Below are 19,012 nucleotides of genomic sequence, written 5' to 3' on the forward strand. Positions count from 1 at the left end.
TACGTCATGCTTTTATTTTGACACCAAAACAAACCGAAAAGCGACTTTACAAAAACGATCGTCGTCACGGTCGTGATGTCATCGGTCGTGATGTCATCGGTCGCATCACAGCACGCCACGAGTTCAGATGAGACAGGAAGTCTGTTCACCACGAGGGCGGCTGATATAAAAACATCTTCTGTAACGGCGTATCGTACAAAACGGGTTTATTCATGTGCGCTGATGAACATTCACGACACTTTCTGTGTTACACATTTCTACGTTTTTCCAGAAGCTTCTTTTCGTCCTCACGGCTCCAAACTGAGTCGTCTTCACTTTACACCGAACATGTTCACGTCAGAGATCAACAAACGTTCAGACAAACATCGGACCAATGACTCGGCTGCGTACCACAACGTGTTCGGGCCAAAAACAATCTGAGAAACTTCAAGAGCGACGTTGTAATACCAAGAGAATAAAGAAGTCGAAACTCAATCAAATTTAAGTCGTAATATCACAAGAATAAAGTCGTAGAGACACAGAAACAATATCACAAGAATAAAGTCGTAGAGACACAGAAACAATTTCACAACAATAAAGTCCTAATATCACAATGTCGTTGGAATATCGTGAGGATAAATTCAGACTTTCTTCTCAATCACGACTTTAATCTCACAACATTACGACTTAAAAATGCAGCTGATGTTACGTCGTAGCTACGAACATGAGAACGACCGAAGAGATGAAGAGTGAAGAGCAGCTGTGGTAAAACAACAGAGTCAATATAACCATCATGTTCAGGTTTCTCTACCAGTGGTGGAAAAAACTGATCCTTAACAAACATAAAAATACTTGTTTAAAACTTTCCTGAAGTGAAAGCAACATGAACATGAAGTAGAACAGAAAGTGCTCCTCCTCGGACACTGAGTGTTAGAAGAGAATCAGCCTTGGTGTGTGAGCTGTGTATTTTCACTCAGTCGATAAGTTCTGAGCTGTTCAATGTGAAAAAACCTGAATCTTGTAAAGTCTCGATTGTTTAACGTTGATCCTGAAAACAATTCTGTATTTTTTTAAGTGTAGTGAGAATATTATTATAATTTCAAATCAACTTCTTTAAAAAGTATTTTTCTTTTACTTTTGAGAAACACTTAAACAAATCAAAGAAGGAAATGACGTCACGATATAGAAGATTTTCGTTTTGTAAAATAACATCTTCAATTAAAACAAACATCTGTTGAATAAAGTAAATGTAGTGGAGGAGGATTGAAGAAGTTCAAATGAGGAGCAGCAGCGCCCCCTCATGGAACAACCCAGTAACTGCAGTTCTCACATCACAGTGAGTTCAGTGTTTGTTTCCATATATTTTCATTGTGGTTTGATCTTCAGCAGATTTACAGTGTGTGTGTGTGTCTGTCCGCCCCCCCCCCCCCCGAGGGAGGAGACATAATGTGAAGAGATGTATTGTCAGTCGCTGTGTTGAGTTCATAAGACACCGAATAAAACAAGAAGAGAGAGAGGGGGGAGAAGGAGGGAGGGGGAGGCAGGAGATGGGGGGGGATATGGTCACAGATACAGGTGGTACAGAGTTTCTAAGGTAAATCAATCACACACAAAGATTCGAACCAGAGACCTTCTCTGCCCATAGTCGAAGTTTCTGCCACTAGACCACCGCCTCTCAAGGTTGAGCTCTCAGGGCCACCGTATGGCCCAGTACCTGATCACTTCATGGTGAGTTTACAAACTGGTTTGAACTCCACCAGCTGCTGCAGATCAAAGCCACTTGATGGTGAGAAGATCGGTCACCAGTTGGATTTGTTCCGTCTCCCACACGTTGAGCTTCTTTGTTTCTCAGTGTTTGATCCGAACCATCGTCCCACCACCATCAGCCTCTGGGTTCAAAACTCTTCTGCCCAGTGTTCCCAGTCCTTTGTTTCACCACACCAACGTTTCTCCACCACAACACAGACTGGGACACTTCTTCTACTTGTTCTGTTCTCAGTTCATCTTACAGCTGATTCATTTTATGATAAAAAGGTTATAAACATATTTATTTCTACATGTGATCAACAGACTGTGACGTATGAAGATGTTTGTTTATGCTTCTTCTTCTTCTTCTTCTTCATCATCTTCATCATCTCTGACAAACGTTCATCCTAACTTCTGTACGATGGTTGTGTCCCCTCCTCCCTCAGCCCCCCCCCCCCCCCCGCCATCACCCAAACTTACACGGCACCCCCCCATCGGTACAGCGCCCCCCTGACAGTAATCTGTTGCAACCTCCAGTAAAACTTGGTTTTATGATTTCACTTCTTTCATTTTGATTCTAAAATCCTCTTTTTTTTTCTCTATGATTTAGTTTTTGATTTTTTTAACATGTCTTTGGTTTAACCCTCTAACCCTTCTCCATCCAACCCCCCCCCCCCGCTCTCCCCTCCCTCCACCCTCCCTCCCTTCCTTCCTTCCCTCCTTCCACCTCCTCTTCCTCCCTCCCTCCGTCCCTTTCTTCCTTCCACCTCCTCTTCCTCCCTCCCTCCCTTCCTCCCTCTCTTCCTTCCTCCCCTCCTTCCACCTCCTCTTCCTCCCTCCCTCCCTCCCTTCCTCCCCTCCTTCTACCTCCTCTTCCTCCCTCCCTCCCTCCCTCCCCTCCTCCAGTTTAGAGACCGCCAAATCCACCACCCAGTCCTCCTCCATGCCGTCTCCCGTTGACCTGACCATGAGCTTCACCCAGCCCGCCCCCCCCCGCCTCGTCCTCCTCCTCCTCCCCCCTGGCAGCGATGGGCGCCGCGATGCCCCCCGCTCCCCTCCTGGGGTCTCCCTACGCCTTCCCCCTCTCCAGCCTCCTGGGAGTGAAGTCCATCCCCTACCTGGCCCTCTCCAGCCCTCCTGCCTCAGCCATCGGGGGTCCCTTGTTACCAGGCTCAATGCAGACGGCAGCGTCGGCAGCCGTCCCGGTGCAGGCTCATGCGGTGGCGGCCCTGGCGTCCTACACGGCGAAGATCTCCTCCTCAGCCAACGGGATGAAGAAGCCGGAGAGACAGAAGTTTGCTCCGTACTGAAGAGGAGAGGAAACGTCACTGAGGTATCTGGTCTCAGACTGAGGGCAGTTTCATTTCCCTTCTGTTTCTCCATCACTCTCTGGTGCACTTTCTCACTCTCTCACTTGTCTGTCTTTGTCCCTTTCTTCCATTTGTCTCGTGTCTCTGTGGAAGTGGGATCACTGGAAGACGTTTGTCTCTGATAGAGTCTCAATGTGATGGTGGTGCAGGAAGTGAGGCTGTTTCACCAGGTGATGCTGTTTCCGGCTCAGAGTGTCAGGGTTTTTGGAATGTAGTACCCTGAATGAACATGTGGGGTCCTCAGCGTTCTGGTGATTCCTGTCACGTGTGTTGTCTTGATTGTTTTCACTGTGTTCACCTGTGCCTAATTTGCCAGCCTTTAAAAGCCACCTGAGTTTCTTTGTGTTTGCTGAGTCTTGGAAATTAACCCTAACCCTAAGTTAAGCCACGTGAGTTGCTCAGAGAACCGCTGCTCAGAGAACCGCTGCTTAGAGAACCGCTGCTTAGAAGCTATACCCCTTTAAATCCTTTTTTGTTCTTGAGACCTTTTGTTGCCTGTTTTTTGGGACACCCTTTGTTGCTTAGTAAATTTGCCCAGACTGGGTTTTTTAGTTGTCTGGAAGTATTTTTGGACTTGCTGTCAAGCCTTATGGAATCCTCTGCCTTATACAGGTAAAGAAACCTTTTTTGATTCCTCAACAACAAGTCGTCTCTCTCTGTCTCTGCATCTGAGTCATCATCATTCGTAGCACAGTGGTAGGCAAACCGCCTGCTACACGGGAGTCCCAGGTTCGAATCCCGACGATCATTATAGCAAGACTCGGCCATGGAACCAGACTCTGCAGAGACAAAGGCTTCCCCATCATCTCAGTCCCCGGCGGACCAACTCTACGCGGCAGTGGTCAGTCATGATGCCACAGTGTCTCGTCACGATGCTCGTCTAAATCTCCATGAGGCTGCCTTCACTCACCAAGATCAAGTCCTGCAAGGCTTACAACAGACTCTGAAGGATGTACTGGCTTGCTTGCCACCACCTGTCCCCTCTGGAGTTCCAGTGCAAACACCGGATCCACTTCCACCTGCAGCACCTTGGACCACGGCAGAACCACGACTACCTGCTCCCGAGAGGTATGACGGCAACCCCAGGGACTGCTGGGCATTCCTAACCCAATGCTCTCTCACCTTTGAACTTCAAGCCTCCTCCTTCCGTACTGATCGTGCTCGCATTCCCTACATCATTACTCTCCTGACCGGAAAGGCCCGGGCATGGGCAACAGCTGTTTGGGAACAGCAGGGCCATTCCTGTGATGACTACAGCACCTTCACAAGTGAGCTGCGTCGGGTGTTTGACCATCCATTAGGAGGTAGAGATGCAGCGAACCGCCTTTTTCAGCTGCGTCAAGGTAACGCTAGTGTGGCTGAGTATGCCGTGCTCTTCCGCACCCTGACTCTGGTGCTGCTGGGAATTTCCTGGACCTCACGCTCGCCAGCCGCCTTCATCTGCCCATAACTAGCTTGGACCATCCTCTCTCGGTGACGGCCCTCGATGGCAGGCCCTTGGGCAGAGGTACGGTAACTCATATTACCGCTCCTGTTTTGTCTATTTTTGAGAAGCATTACGAAAAGATTCAGTTTAATCTTATCCACTCTCCTGAGTTTCCGGTTGTGCTAGGATTCCCTTGGTTGTCTCACCACAGTCCTCATATCAATTGGTCTTTGGGAATGGTGATCGAGTGGGGCCCAAAGTGCAAATCTTCTTGTCTCCTCACTAGAGCGGTGGCCTCAGTTCCTAAACCTCCCAGTCCTCTGGAACTGTCCCAAATCCCTTCCATGTACCATGAGCTGAGTGAGGTATTTAGCAAGAAGAGGGCAACTGCCCTGCCCCCTCATAGGCCTTTTGACTGTGCTATTGACCTCCTCCCAGGGTCCTTCCCTCCACGTGGAAGGATCTTCTCCCTCTCATCCACAGAGACTCAAGCTATGGAGGACTATATCAAGGACTCCCTGACAGCTGGAATCGTTCGCCCCTCGTCTTTCCCTGCTGGTGCCGGATTCTTTTTTGTTGGGAAGAAGGACGGCGTTCTCAGACCATGTATTGATTATCGGGGCTTGAACAAAATCACGGTGAAGAATCGTTACCCCTTGCCCTTAATGTCCACAGCATTTGAACTCCTACAAGGGGCAACTATTTTCACCAAATTGGACCTCCGTAACGCCTACCACCTGGTCCGGGTCAAGGAGGGAGACGAGTGGAAGACAGCCTTCAACACACCTACAGGTCATTATGGATATTTAGTTATGCCATTTGGGTTGTCCAATGCACCAGCCGTTTTCCAGGGACTCATTAACGAGGTTCTCAGAGAAATGTTAAACCATTTTGTTTGTCTATTTGGATGACATTTTGATTTTCTCCAAATCCCTCCATGAACACGTCCATTATGTCAGAGTCGTCCTCCAGCGCCTGCTTGAAAATCATCTCTTTGTAAAACCTGAAAAATGTGAGTTCCACGTCTCTGAGGTGTCTTTTTTGGGCTTCATCCTGTCCAAGGGGAGACTTCTCACAGATCCCAAGAAGACTCAAGTTGTTCGGGATTGGCCTCAACCATCCTCGGTCAAGGAGGTGCAACGGTTCATTGGCTTTGCTAATTTTTATAGGAAGTTTATCAGAAACTTCAGTGCTGTTGCCGCCCCTATGACCGATCTCACAAAGAAGAAGTCTGGCTCCTTTAAGTGGTCTCCAGAGGCAGAGCGGGCTTTTCGTGAACTGAAGGTGAGATTCTCCTCCGCCCCTATCTTGACCTTACCTGACCCCTCTCTCTCCTTTGTGGTCGAAGTGGATGCATCAGAGGCGGCAGTAGGGGCAGCGCTTTCCCAGCGGATGGAAAACTACATCCTTGTGCCTTCTTCTCAGCTCGCCTTTCGGCTGCTGAAAGGAATTATGATGTGGGGGGATCGTGAGCTTCTGGCTATTAAGATGGCCTTGGAGGAGTGGCGCCACTGGCTGGAAGGCACCCTTTTGTGGTTTGGACGGACCACAATAATCTTGAGTACATTCAGAGGGCCAAACGTCTCAACCCCAGGCAGGCAAGGTGGGCTCTTTTTTTTAATAGATTTGATTTTATTTTGTCCTTCCGCCCTGGTTCGAAAAAACAAAAAGCTGATGCACTCTCTAGACTCTTTCAGAGACCAGGGGTTGAAGGAGTCCCAGCATCCATCCTCCCATGCTCGATGATTGTAGCTCCTGTCCGATGGGGAGTCGATTGGTCGATTGGACCCTCAAACAGAGTGTATGTCCCCACTGGGGTGCGGACCAAGGTTCTGCAGTGGGGGCACTCTTCGCGTCTGACCGGCCACCCAGGAATGGGTAGGACTCTGGAGTTCATCAAGAGGCGGTTCTGGTGGTCGGGAATGAACATGGATGTAAGGGCCTTTATTGCTGCCTGCCCTGTCTGTGCCCGAAGTAAGAGTTCCCATACCCCCCCCCTCCCCATGGTCTCCTACACCCTCTACCCATCCCCAAGCGACCCTGGTCCCACATTTCCATGGACTTAATAACAGGTCTTCCCCTCTCCCAGGGAAACACTGTTATTTTGGTTATTATCGACCGCGTTTCCAAGACGTGTCGGTTTGTCCCCTTGCCCAAACTCCCTTCGGCTCTCGAGACCGTTGAGGCTGTGTGTGAGCACGTCTTCGGTCTTCCCCTGGATGTGGTCTCGGATCGTGGGCCCCAATTCACGGCTCAGTTTTGGAAAGCCTTTTGCAAGCTCATTGGGGTCACGGTCAGCCTCTCCTCTGGGCACCATCCAGAGTCCAATGGACAGACGGAGAGACTGAATCAGGACCTGGAGACCACCCTCCGATTCCTGGCCTCCTCTAATCCTTCGTCTTGGAGCAGGTATGTTATCTGGGCTGAATATGCCCATAACCCTTTGTGCTCTTCTGCTACAGGACTCAGTCCCTTCGAGTGCCAGTTCGGGTTTCAGCCTCCACTGTTCCCCGACCAAGAGGTAGAGGTTGGTGTTCCCTCAGCCCAGAGCTTTGTCAGACGGTGCAGGATTGTGTGGCGCAAGGCCCGGTCTACCCTGCAGAGGTCGGTCCGTCAGTACGAACACCATGCCAACCGCCGCCGCAGACCTGCACTCCCTCTACGGCCGGGACAGAGCGTCTATCTTTCAACGCGAGACCTTCCTCTGCGGGTGGAGTCCCGCAAGCTAGCTCCACGGTTTGTGGGGCCCTTCAAGGTTGTGAGGAGGGTCAATCCAGTAGCCTATCGCCTACAACTCCCACGGTCCATGCGGATCAACCCAACCTTCCATGTCTCCCGGCTACGCCCAGTCACCACGAGCCCACTGGTCCCTCCAGCTAACCCCCCCCCCCCCCAGAATCATCGACGGCGGTCCAGCTTATTCGATCCACCGGCTAATGGACTGTCGCCGGGTGGGGAGGGGTCTGCAATATCTGGTGGACTGGGAGGGCTATGGTCCAGAAGAACGGTACTGGGTTCCTTCCCGTCATATACTTGATCCAGCCCTCATCAGGACCCTCCACCAGGATCATCCGGATCGCCCTCGAGGGAACGTCAGGAGACGTTCATAAGGAGGGGGGTCCTGTCAGGGTTTTTGGAATGTAGTACCCTGAATGAACACAGCGTTCTGGTGATTCCTGTCACGTGTGTTGTCTTGATTGTTTTCATTGTGTTCACCTGTGCCTAATTTGCCAGCCTTTAAAAGCCACCTGAGTTTCTTTGTGTTTGCCGAGTCTTGGAAATTGACACCCTAAGTTAAGCCACGTGAGTTGCTCAGAGAACCGCTGCTTAGAAGCTATACCTTTTTAAATCCTTTTTTGTTCTTGAGACCTTTTGTTGCCCTTTTTTTGGGACACCCTTAGTTGCTTAGTAAATTTGCCCAGACTGGGTTTTTTAGTTGTCTGGAAGTATTTTTGGACTTGCTGTCAAGCCTTATGGAATCATCTGCCTTATACAGGTAAAGAAACCTTTTTTGATTCCTCAACAACAAGTCGTCTCTCTCTGTCTCTGCATCTGAGTCATCATCACTCGTAGCACAGTGGTAGGCAAACCGCCTGCTACACGGGAGTCCCAGGTTCGAATCCCGACGATCATTATACAGAGTGACTGATCCGACCGAACAGCTCAGAGTTCACATGTGGTTGGTTTGTTGTTGAAGAGCAGCTCCTCTTACTCAGAGAGCAATCCTTTCACAATAAAAGCCTCCCTCTGGGTTCCTGGTGGAAGCTTTTATTGTGAAGCAGCAGAAGATGAGCCCGACCTGCTCGTCAGCCAGAAAACAATGAAACTAGGAAATGTGGAGAAACCAAAGATTTAAGCGATGGAAGCATTCAGGTTTATTTTTAACTGTAAAATGACCCAACAGTTCAAATCTGGTCACAAAACAATCAGTGGTTTCACGTTTTCTTTGTTAAACTCTCAGATATCGGCCTCAGAAACCCTGCAGGGTTCTAAAGGACCTGAACTCTGACTCATCTGAAACCAACAAACCTCAGAGACTCAGGATGAAGGCTTTTAGAAACAGAAGAGACGGATGTGAAGACGTTTACTGTTGTTCTGTGCTCAACACATTTTAATGCACACGTGGGAAAATCTGCTGACCAATCAGAGCAGACTATCGGGGGGGGGGGGGTGTTGAGTAGACAGGGTTTGAGTCAGAGGCTGAGGAGAGGACGCTGAGCATTAGAGCATGAACACATTTCTGAAACCTTCCTGTGATTTATTCAACAGGGAAAATATACATTTAGGAGATAAAATGTGTTGTTACATAAAGTTTGACTTTAGTGTTTTACTCTTTAAGGTGATTCAAGTTGTGTGTTGTTTTCATTTAGAGACACAAACTCTCTGTTTGATTTAATGAGACAAATCTAATTCAGTAGAATCCCAGCTTCCTCTTCCTTCACATCCCAGTGTTCCACTGATCCCAGTTCCCACGTCTCACTGAACTCTTTCTTTGTGACGCTGCCCTCGTCTCACGATCTGATGATTCTGAGGTTCCAGGTGATTTGGGCCACGAAGCCTCTAAAAGCCATAAAGACTTTTCAGCTTTTCTCCTTTATTCTACTGTGTCCTCACATATTTATTGACTAATATGAAATATTCCCTCAGAGAGTTTATATCACTGGTCACTAACACTGAGCTGAACGACTCGGCTTTTGTATACAATGATGTCGACTTGTATAAAACTACTTCCTGTCTGCTTCCTGTCTCTTTTTGATTTCTTTAGTTTGTTGTAAAGAGTTTTTTAAAACATACAACAGATTTTAAAAGTTCTCTTTCTGTGTTAACAGTCTGTTTTTGTTTTCATTCTCAGTTCTTAATTTCAAATGGGTTGTTTAAATTATTTGTTTAACTTATTAAAGGAGTATTACATTTACAGTTTTAGAAACAAACTTTTCCAACATGGCTGCAGGTAAATACTGTAAAACTGAACTTGTTTTTTTTGTTGTGTGAACAAAGAATAATAACCTGTATCATTGATGTTAATAACCAGATGTTGTGTTAGATAGAAGAGTTGTGTTTTCACTTGTGAGTTCAAACTGGACGTTTTAACACAAACACACACTTTCTGAGCAGGAACTCGTCGTCTCCACCTTCAGCCGCAGAATTAGAATCAAGTAGATCCACTTCCTGTCTGCGCAGAGGAAGTGACCATGTCATGTGATGATCTAACCATGACCTCGTCAGATCTGAGCTCGTGAAAATTAAAACTGTCAAAGTTTTATTTCCTGGAGAGAAAATCCATCAGTCACAATCTTGATGAATATGTTTTGAACTTTCTATCGTGTTTTTTTCAAAGTTCTATCGACGACAAATCGATGAGTCTGCAAAGAGACTCGTGTAAAAACATTTATGTCACTCGGACTCCAGCGTACTAACCCAGATATCAGATTAAGGTCCCGCCCACACAAGCTCTCAACCAATCAGGAGTCAGTGTCAGCTGTCAATCATCACGTCTCAGCCTGTTTCTATATCATCAAATAACTGATTCAAACCAAACTGATCAGAAACTTGAACAAACATCAGAGAGAAGAACGACCTGAAATGATCTTTGAGAGAAATAATTAAAACATGGATTTCATTTATACTGCAGCCAGCCACCAGAGGGCGATCAAGAGGCGTTGGCTTCACTATTATGGAGCTGATCATGTGACTGATCATGTGACTGATCATGTGACATGTTTCCCTCGCTGCTGTTTCCTGTGACCGATGGAGAATCAGACGTGTTTATCTACTTGTTGTAGTTCTGTGGCCGAAGCGTTTAATCACGTGACAGATGTTTACTGTTTGTTTATTAATCGACCTGATGCTCAGAACATTTTACTGACACACACACACACACACACACACACACACACACACACACACACAGAAACACACACACACACACACACACACACACACACACAAACACACACACACACACACATACATACACACACAGACACACACAGACAGACACACACACCCACACACACAGAAACACCCCCACACACACACACACACAGGCTGTGTTTTCAGAAACTTTCACGTCGTCTTCGTTTCGTCCGTTGGTTCAAAATCATTCAGAGAAAAATGTTCAATATTAAACAAACGTATTTATTTTTATAAACCTCGAGGAACCGATCACTCATCCGTCCTCTTCACACTCACCTCTTTTTTTTACTTCCTGTCCCTCGTCCACGTGTCCTCCATCTATTTGCATGAGTGTGATTTGAATTGATGTCTATGCAAAAGCGTCTCTGTGTGGTTCGGCTCACGTGCGTGGGCTCACGTGCACGCTGCGCTGGTGCTCGTGCACGTGAAGCTGCGCTGGTGCTCGTGCACGTGAAGCTGAAATCAAAGGGCTACAGTCGACACCGGGTCTGATTCACGCTGCGGACACAACCACGACCAATCACACGCCTGCGTTTATAAAACAAGAACAAAACACACAAACAAATTTCTACTGAAACAAAACAAGGAAAAACTTCCAGATACTTCACTCAGTACACGTACATGTAGTACACGTGTACTCTGGTGTACTCCCTCAAATCAAACCAGACATAACGACATCACAACATCAACAACTAAATTATCAACCATGTGTCACATGACGTGGAAATGATGCCGACATAGATAAAGATGTAAATAAAGATGGACGACACGTCTCCACTTCCTGCTGTTCTAATAAAAACGAAGCCAAGTATCTCAAATACAAACGCTGCCATCTTGTGGTGATGACATCACTTGTGCAGCAGTGATCGTGGAGTAGAGGCGTGGTTTTAAAGTCCCGCCTAAATCTACACTCGACCAATCACAAGGCGATTTCATCTGTCAATCATGACACGATCATATAAAGACAGGCTGAGACATTGTGATGACAGCTGAGACCGGCTTCTGATTGGTCGAGCTGATGTATCATCAGCACCACGATCACCAAGGACTGCAAATTATGTTTTAACCACAAGATGGCAGCGTTTGTGTTCAAAATATTTAGTCTTCATTTCTGGAGGAAGTGGAGATGTGTCATCATCTTTGTTTATAATCTATGATTCTTAATATCACAGATTCACGTCACTAAACATGTTTCACTTCCTGTTTGGACGTGAAAACAACCAGAGGACGGACGTGACGTGAATCAGACCCTCGGAGCAGAGACGAAGGTTTTCAGCGACGCTACACGAGTCGACACCGAACACAGAGAAGAATCAACCATTTAATGAAGCTCTCATTCCAAGACACACATCAACCTGTACAGCAAACACACACTTACACAAACACAAGAGAAACGCACACACTCACCAACCAATCGCCGAACTAAACGAGTTCTGAATTCTTTATTGCACTTGAACATGAAAAGTCCATTAGGACCAGATCTTTCCTGCTGATGTTCTCTATCGTTTCATTTGTGCTTCCTGTGAAGACGAGCGCTCAGTGTGTCAGCGTGTTCCTGATTCTGTTTTCTTTACATTCATGTTCTAATAAATAAAACCCACACTGAAACAAACAAAGAGGCCGAGTCGTGTTTATCATGAAGTCGTGTTTCCACAGGATTACTGCCTGGAGCTGTGGGTTTACTGTAGAGACCAGTAACTGTACAGTGTTCACCAGAACAACACTGAAGCTGCTTTCATACATGAACTCAACCACGTGTTCCTGACGTGTTCCTCACATGTTCCTCACATGTTCCTGACGTGTTCCTCACATGTTCCTCACATGTTCCTGACTATTTCCCGGTCATTTGACAGGCAGTGGTTTGGAATTGCAAGGAAGTGACATCATGATATACTTCTGTGTCTAATGTGTTTTTCCGATGTCCCACCACTGCTGAATGCTGCTGAAGGCAGACCTGCTCTCTCTGTGGGAAAACCAAAACAACTTAAAAGCATTTCTAAAAGCCTGGTCGTTTAAAAGAGCTGTGTTAAAATGCCAGTAGGCGCTCTTTAAACAAACATTTCTAATAAAAACAGAGCAAGAGACTAAACAATGATCAGTAAAACCCACCGGCTGAATAAAACACCTTTTAAAAATATTTAAATGGTGTTTAAAACAATAGAGTCGATCCAGTCTAGCCAGGGATAAAACATTGTCTCTGGCATGGCTCCAGGTGTATTGTCTGTGATTACTGTTAAAAAGCCTCCACACATCAGACAGGTCATGTGCCTCGGTCAGTTGGTCCATTCTGAGACCTGATGCAGGATGTGGTTCTAAGTGATTCCTGTCTAAAGTGGGATTTCCTGTGCAGTTAAAATCACCTCCTAAAAACATAAAATCATCACCACTACAGGTATGAACAGTGTCATCTAAAATGTTTAAAAGTTCCATCCTGTCCACCCTATTCGTGGAGCATAGACATTTAAAATCACTTCCCCATTAAAAGCCCTCCTCCAGTCACACTCATTGTCTTCGGTGCTGTGGGTTTCTTGTAAAAACATAACATCTATTCTGTTAATATCCATGAGTTTAAAAACAGCCGCTCTTTTAAAATCAGCTCTGGCTCCGTTAACATTAAAGTGCTGATTTTAAAATCACACATGGATAAAAGAAAGAGAAAAACAGTCAGTAAACAGGTCAGTAAAAGAGAAGAGTAAAAGGACTTTTTAAAACTCATCATCATCAGGGATCATTTGGCCTTTTACTCTCAACACAAGTTTCCTGAGTCTATAAATTTGTTGGTCTGTTAAAAACTCGTCGCTGCCTGTTGTTGCTGTTGTTGTTGTTGTTGTTGTGATCTACTGGAGGTCTTGCTGAAATAAAAACGGAAACAATGAGCTGAAACACTATAAGCTTCTAGCCTGATGACGATCTAACTACGCCACCGAGTCGCTGAAATTTGCATCGCGCGTCAGATAAATGTCTCGTTCTTTGCTTTGTCAGATGTATATCACCAGATGTGCTTTGAGGTAACTTCCATGTCATCTGGTGAAAGTCCGAACACAGAATAAACTGTAAACTTAATACCAGGCTTCACAATCTGATGCTCCTCTTCATAGGAGACACAGGGAGCATTGAAGAACACACGCGTCACCAGCTCCACTCAAAGTGCTTCTGTTTGTCTCTGGTGATCATTACAACGCGCACACACCAAACAACAGGTACATGTAAACATCCCTCACGTCAACAAGGAGGAAGCTCGAGCGGTGTTTTCATGAGTCCAGTTGGTGAACGTGCTTCTAATGGACGTGTGGAGCTTCACGTGTCCTCCTGTCGCTGCTGGTTGAAGTCAGCGGACGGGATTTTAAAAGATGTTCTCGTTGTTGTCGATGATCAGGTTCATTCATCGGAGAATGAAAATAACCGCTCATCACAGAACGGGTGTGTTTGTTTGTCACAGTTTCTTTAAGTCAAGTGTTGTTTATCTATGTGAAATCAACAGATGATCTGTCCGAAGTGTGTCGAGTGTGTTGTCAACATGACACGTGTGTCGAGGCAAACCTGGAAAACTAACTTAACGTCTCCATTGTCGAACAACTTGTTGTGTATTTCTTCTCTTCAGTCAGGTGGCTGCGTGCTTTGTTGGAGCTGTGTCAGTCGAAGGAGTAAACAAAGTTCACTGTGTAACTATGACAACTCTGGCAAATTATAATAGTGATAAATAATAATAATAAAACTATTAAATTTTTTTTGTATTTGAACATACAATGTGCTGTGGTGGTACATGAAATTGAGGACGCTTCATGAAACATCATCATTCAAAATAAAGTGCCTTTTGTGTCAGTGTCATCTTCAGACTAAATATAAATGTGAAAGAATCACACCACGGGAATCGATCTGCTGTGGTCCACATTGAAAAAGATTTGAGTATATTAACAATATACTCGAACATTCATACATGAACTGAACCACGTGTTCCTGACGTGTTCTGGAGGTTCTGTATGTTGTGAACGAGTCGAACCCGTTCATCTTCAAAACAGAGTTTTACAGTTTTATTTGTTTCTATGTGAAAAAGACAAAGGACATGGATTCCTCACACACACACACACACACACACACTTTCACACACTGTTAATATCTGCATGCAGGACTCGACCTGACTGTCGGTAACCTGTTCCTGTAAACACAATCCAATCAACACTCTCTCTCTGAATTAAATCCACTGATAAATAATCATAAATAAATGTATTGATCTGCTGTCAGGCTGTTTATATTGAGACATATTGATCAGATGTAGAATTTCATTATGATCACAAACTTTTCCTTACAAGTGGGTTAGGGTTTGTATAAAACGTCCTCAGGTCAGTTTTCTATTAAATATGGTAAAATGTTTATGAAACAGTTTCCTCAGAGACTTAAAGATGCTCTGCTCTTCATCGACTCTTCTTCATTCTGTAAATGTCTCATTCACTTTTCTTCTGCTGGTTTCCATTATGTCAAACTGGTGATTTTGTTCTTTTACCTGCACCAAGGACCAGATGTTTCCACCAGTTTGTTTGAAGAGGAAAGAAAAGCTGAGTCATGATTCCAGTGAAGTCGGTGGAAGGATGTTTATTGAGCATTAAAGCAGAGACAAGTAGAAACAGAACTTTTCTCTCTGAGATGTTTTTCTTCTCGTTACATCTGGTTTGTCACAGAGGAAATGATCCATGTGTTTGACTCATAGACTGAATATAAAGGCTTTGACTGGGATGTGCTGCTGTTATGCTGCAGCGCCACCTGTGGGTCAAAAGTAGAAAAGCCACCACCGCTCTGCACCTGATGCACAAATGAAAACGTCCAGAGTTTTGATCTTTTGTGTCAGACAAAACTCTGATTTTAAACTCAAAGTGATTTCAATGTGTTGAACTTTGTGTTGAACTAAATCAATTTGTGACGTGAATCCAGGAACTTTAAGATCATAAACAAACATATACACAGAATGTGGATCTACACACATGGAGACACACTGAGGGACAAAGGTGGACAATAATAAAGACAAACTTAAACACACTGGATGTGACTCTTTATAGAGGGTTTATATATTCTGCTTGTGTTGTGTCATTTCAATAAACACATTCTTCATGTGAATAAACACAATCGGTGCAGGAAGGTTGCTGGTTTGAATCCGGTTCAGATGGGGTCTTCCTGTGTGGAGTCTGCATGTTCTCTCCGTGTTTTCTCCAGGTGCTCCGGCTTCATCTCACAAACACATGCAGATTAGGGGTTGTGTAGATTGGAGACTACACACAAGCTGCTGCTGCTTCAGCCTCTGGATCCTCAGGACACAGCTCAGCCTCCGTCCACACACACTGTCCTCTTCACACTCAGATCCACTAAGACCACCTGTTGAGAGAAGAAGACATCAGTGTCACAGAGACTCACTTCATCAGCTGTGAGTCAGTGATGCAGCTCATCCAGTAGAAAGAGCAGCAGGGACTTCAGTCCTGTTCAGAGGTGGAGCAGCTTCCTCTCTGCTTCATGTTCACGTGTTGGAATGAACACGCTAAGAGCTCAGTGTGTGTCCTCTGCATGTCAAAGTGCAGAGTGGACACCTGAGAGGTGGATTTACTGCTGTTACAGGTGAAGCCATGTTTCACTGTGTGTTGATGAACATCTGCTTCTGACAAACTGGGACCAGAGGAGACAGATGGACCTCAGCAGAGGTTCTGCTCTGTATAAAGAGCTCCTGGTTACCATGTGATGAGGAGAGGCTTCAGTCCCACTGATCTCAGAGCTGTGACAAAGATCCACCTGATCAGTTCTTCACTGATGAAGTGAGAGGACAAACTGTCTCAGATCAGATGAAGACGACACCGTCTCTGTCCCTCGTGTGAGGCTGTGAGCTGTGGTCCAGCTTCACTTCCTGTTCACATGAAAACAACAACAACTGTCGTCTTCACGTCAACTCAGTCACATGATCCCAAGCAGAATGTGGCTCGTCTGATTGGCCGACTGTTGTGTCTCTGTCCAATCCTGACGTCTGTCCTCATTGTCCTCTCACAGCTTCACTGAGGAAAAACTGAGGCCTGAACTATGAAGACACTTCAACATGTCCAGGAGATCTTTCTGAGATCAGCTCAACTGAACCTGACAGACACAGTCAGGCTAAGTGGTCACATGACTCTGGTTATCAACTCGTTAAGTTAACTCAGGTTTTCCTCATCGAGATCTGAGCGAGCACATAAAAGGGGCGGGGTCTACTGTGTATGACCAATCACAGACATGGACAGTTTGACTGACAGCAGAGCCTCATATTTCACAACCAGGATCAAACTGTTCTATAATAAAAATCAGAGGAGAACAAACACATGATCCAGAATAAAAGTTACTCAGTCACAGCTGCTAAATGCAGGAAGAACAGCTGGTAAAACATCTGGATCGTGTCAATGTGTAAGTTACAGCGCCCCCTGGTGGGCATCTGGTCAAAATATATTACGTGACCACGACATAATAACGTGTGAACGAGATAAATAACTCGAGGCCACGAGATCTGAATCTGTTGTTTACTAACAAGACGAGTGGAAGAGAAGAAGACACACACTGTCCCACTGTCTCTGAGGACACACACTGTCTCACTGTCTCTGAGGACACACACATGGACCTGTCTCCAGGAAGCTGAGGTCATCTGGTGTTTTGGGGACAGGATGAGTCTGGAGACATTGAGATGTTCTGGGTGAGTTAGAGATCAACTGAACCAACCAGACGTTGATTTAAACTTCCCTTATCCGTCCCTTTAAGGAGAGTGTGCACCACACAACAGTGTAGAGTCACTGTGGTCAGTGGGCGGAGATTCTATACGGGTTGATCTCCAACTTAACCTGGAGCAGGTTAGCTGTCATCAGAAGTTACCATGGTGATTGACCTGGTTAAGAAGTGGACGAGCTTCGTAGAACTGAAAAAACTAAACCTGAAGTTAACCTGATAACCACAAATCCTGCTTGGTAGCACAGACCCTGGATCTGTGATACTGACTGTGTTTAGTAACATACTGATGAAAGCAGCGTGGACTGACTCCAACCATCTACTGACCTCAGAGTCTCCAGTCCACAGGTTGGACTCTGCTCTAGATCAAGAAGCTCCTTCACTCCTGAGTCCTGAAGGTCGTTGTAGCTCAGATCCAGTTCTCTCAGATGAGAGGGGTTTGACCTCAGAGCTGAAGCCAGAGAAGAACAGCTGATCTCTGACAGACTGCATCTCTCCAACCTGGATAAAGAAATATATATACATTAGAATGTGTCCTCCTGTTGTTGTGGATCGTCATCATGTCAACACAGACTCTCAACATGCTGCTGCCCTCAGTCCAGTCTGTGACCTGAAGATAAATGAAGCTCAGCGCAAGTTCAGGAAGGAAGACTTAAAGGGGAAATATTATGCCCATTTCACCACAGTTGATATGGTTCCTTGGGGTCTTAATGAAATATCTGTAACATTTTTTGGTAAAAATAACACAAGGATCATTTAAAACAGCACCTTTTTACTCTGTCTAAAACAGACCTCCTCAGATCGACCCGTTTTGAGGGCCCCGCCCCCCTCTCACCCTGCCCCCATCCTACCCCACCCCCTTTCACCCCTCTCATCCCTCCCCCTTCCCCCATGGAGGTGTAGGACATGTGTTTGAATGTGTTCTCACTACAGAATGCATTCAACATCTATAGAGCAGATTATGGGCCTTTATGTCAAAGAGGAATAGAGCAGTAAGTTTTTTTTTTTATGCATGAGATATCAGTCATTTCTGCAATACAAATATGACTGAGGAATAAAACACATAAATTACTCTTCCCTCTGTATTACTTTGCTAACTGCTCATCTTACACGTGTCAATTGTTGACATGTTACATATCAAACATTAAAAGCACACAACTGTTTCTACACACTTTTGTCAGAAAGATTGCTAGAAAGAATGCCACAGAGCTTTTTAAAAATAGTTATTAAATGTACTGGCTGGGACAGAGGTAATAAATACAAAAAATACCAAGTATAATAAAAACATTGATTACAAAAATACAATTTGTGCCATCAGTAGCCATACTGTAAACAAAGGAACACTTTATATTTGTGTGTCACCTTTTATTCTCTAAATACAATGTGAACTTTGCTCAGCCGTTACAGGTATTTGTCGTAGAGAAGCTTTGTGAGCTGGTGTTGAGGCCACCTGGGCCGGAGAATCAGGGTGGTCCTGCCCTCCTGCTCGGTGCTCCAGATACGCAGAGTGTTCCCTGATGCTCAGGGAAGTTATACAGGGTTCAGACCTGCCCTTGATTGAAACTCGACACATAGCTGGCTATAACTTCCTGCTTGTCAGGTTTATCATACTTAGCAGAGAGATCCTCAGGTTTTGAGATCTTCAGCACCTCATTCACATATGGGGCCGGGTCCTGAAAAACCTGGTGAAAGATGAGGTCCAACAGGTTATCCACGTAATCTGTAATACAAATTGAGGGGAAAAGTTGGACATTTTGCACTTTTTTGTATTTATTATTTTCTTTTTATAATTATATTATTCTATTTATCGTGAAGACGATAAATAAATGGTCTTTAAATGGTGAAGACCATT

The 19,012-nt window shown here is 45.4% G+C and overlaps 1 protein-coding gene across 17 annotated transcripts in view; it reads right to left on the minus strand.

Moving 5' to 3' along the window:
- LOC128450355 (NACHT, LRR and PYD domains-containing protein 12) overlaps window positions 1-19,012 on the minus strand; it is a 143,896-nt gene that overhangs the window by 113,941 nt on the left and 10,943 nt on the right. For 2 of the 17 annotated variants that reach the window (XM_053433809.1, XM_053433843.1), the window contains 2 exons: window positions 17,488-17,661; window positions 15,002-15,801 (listed from right to left, as the gene is read on the minus strand). The exons of 13 other annotated variants lie outside the window; for them this stretch is intronic. In XM_053433809.1, coding sequence (XP_053289784.1) covers window positions 17,527-17,661 — 135 coding nt within the window. In that variant the 3' untranslated portion in view covers window positions 15,002-15,801; window positions 17,488-17,526. Of the gene's footprint in view, window positions 1-15,001; window positions 15,802-17,487; window positions 17,662-18,771; window positions 18,881-19,012 lie in introns of those variants that run through there. 2 more of the 17 variants (XM_053433830.1, XM_053433817.1) reach the window with 2 other exon arrangements.

The sequence above is a fragment of the Pleuronectes platessa genome, chromosome 2, assembly GCF_947347685.1.
Source record: "Pleuronectes platessa chromosome 2, fPlePla1.1, whole genome shotgun sequence".
Taxonomy (NCBI): Eukaryota; Metazoa; Chordata; class Actinopteri; order Pleuronectiformes; family Pleuronectidae; genus Pleuronectes; species Pleuronectes platessa.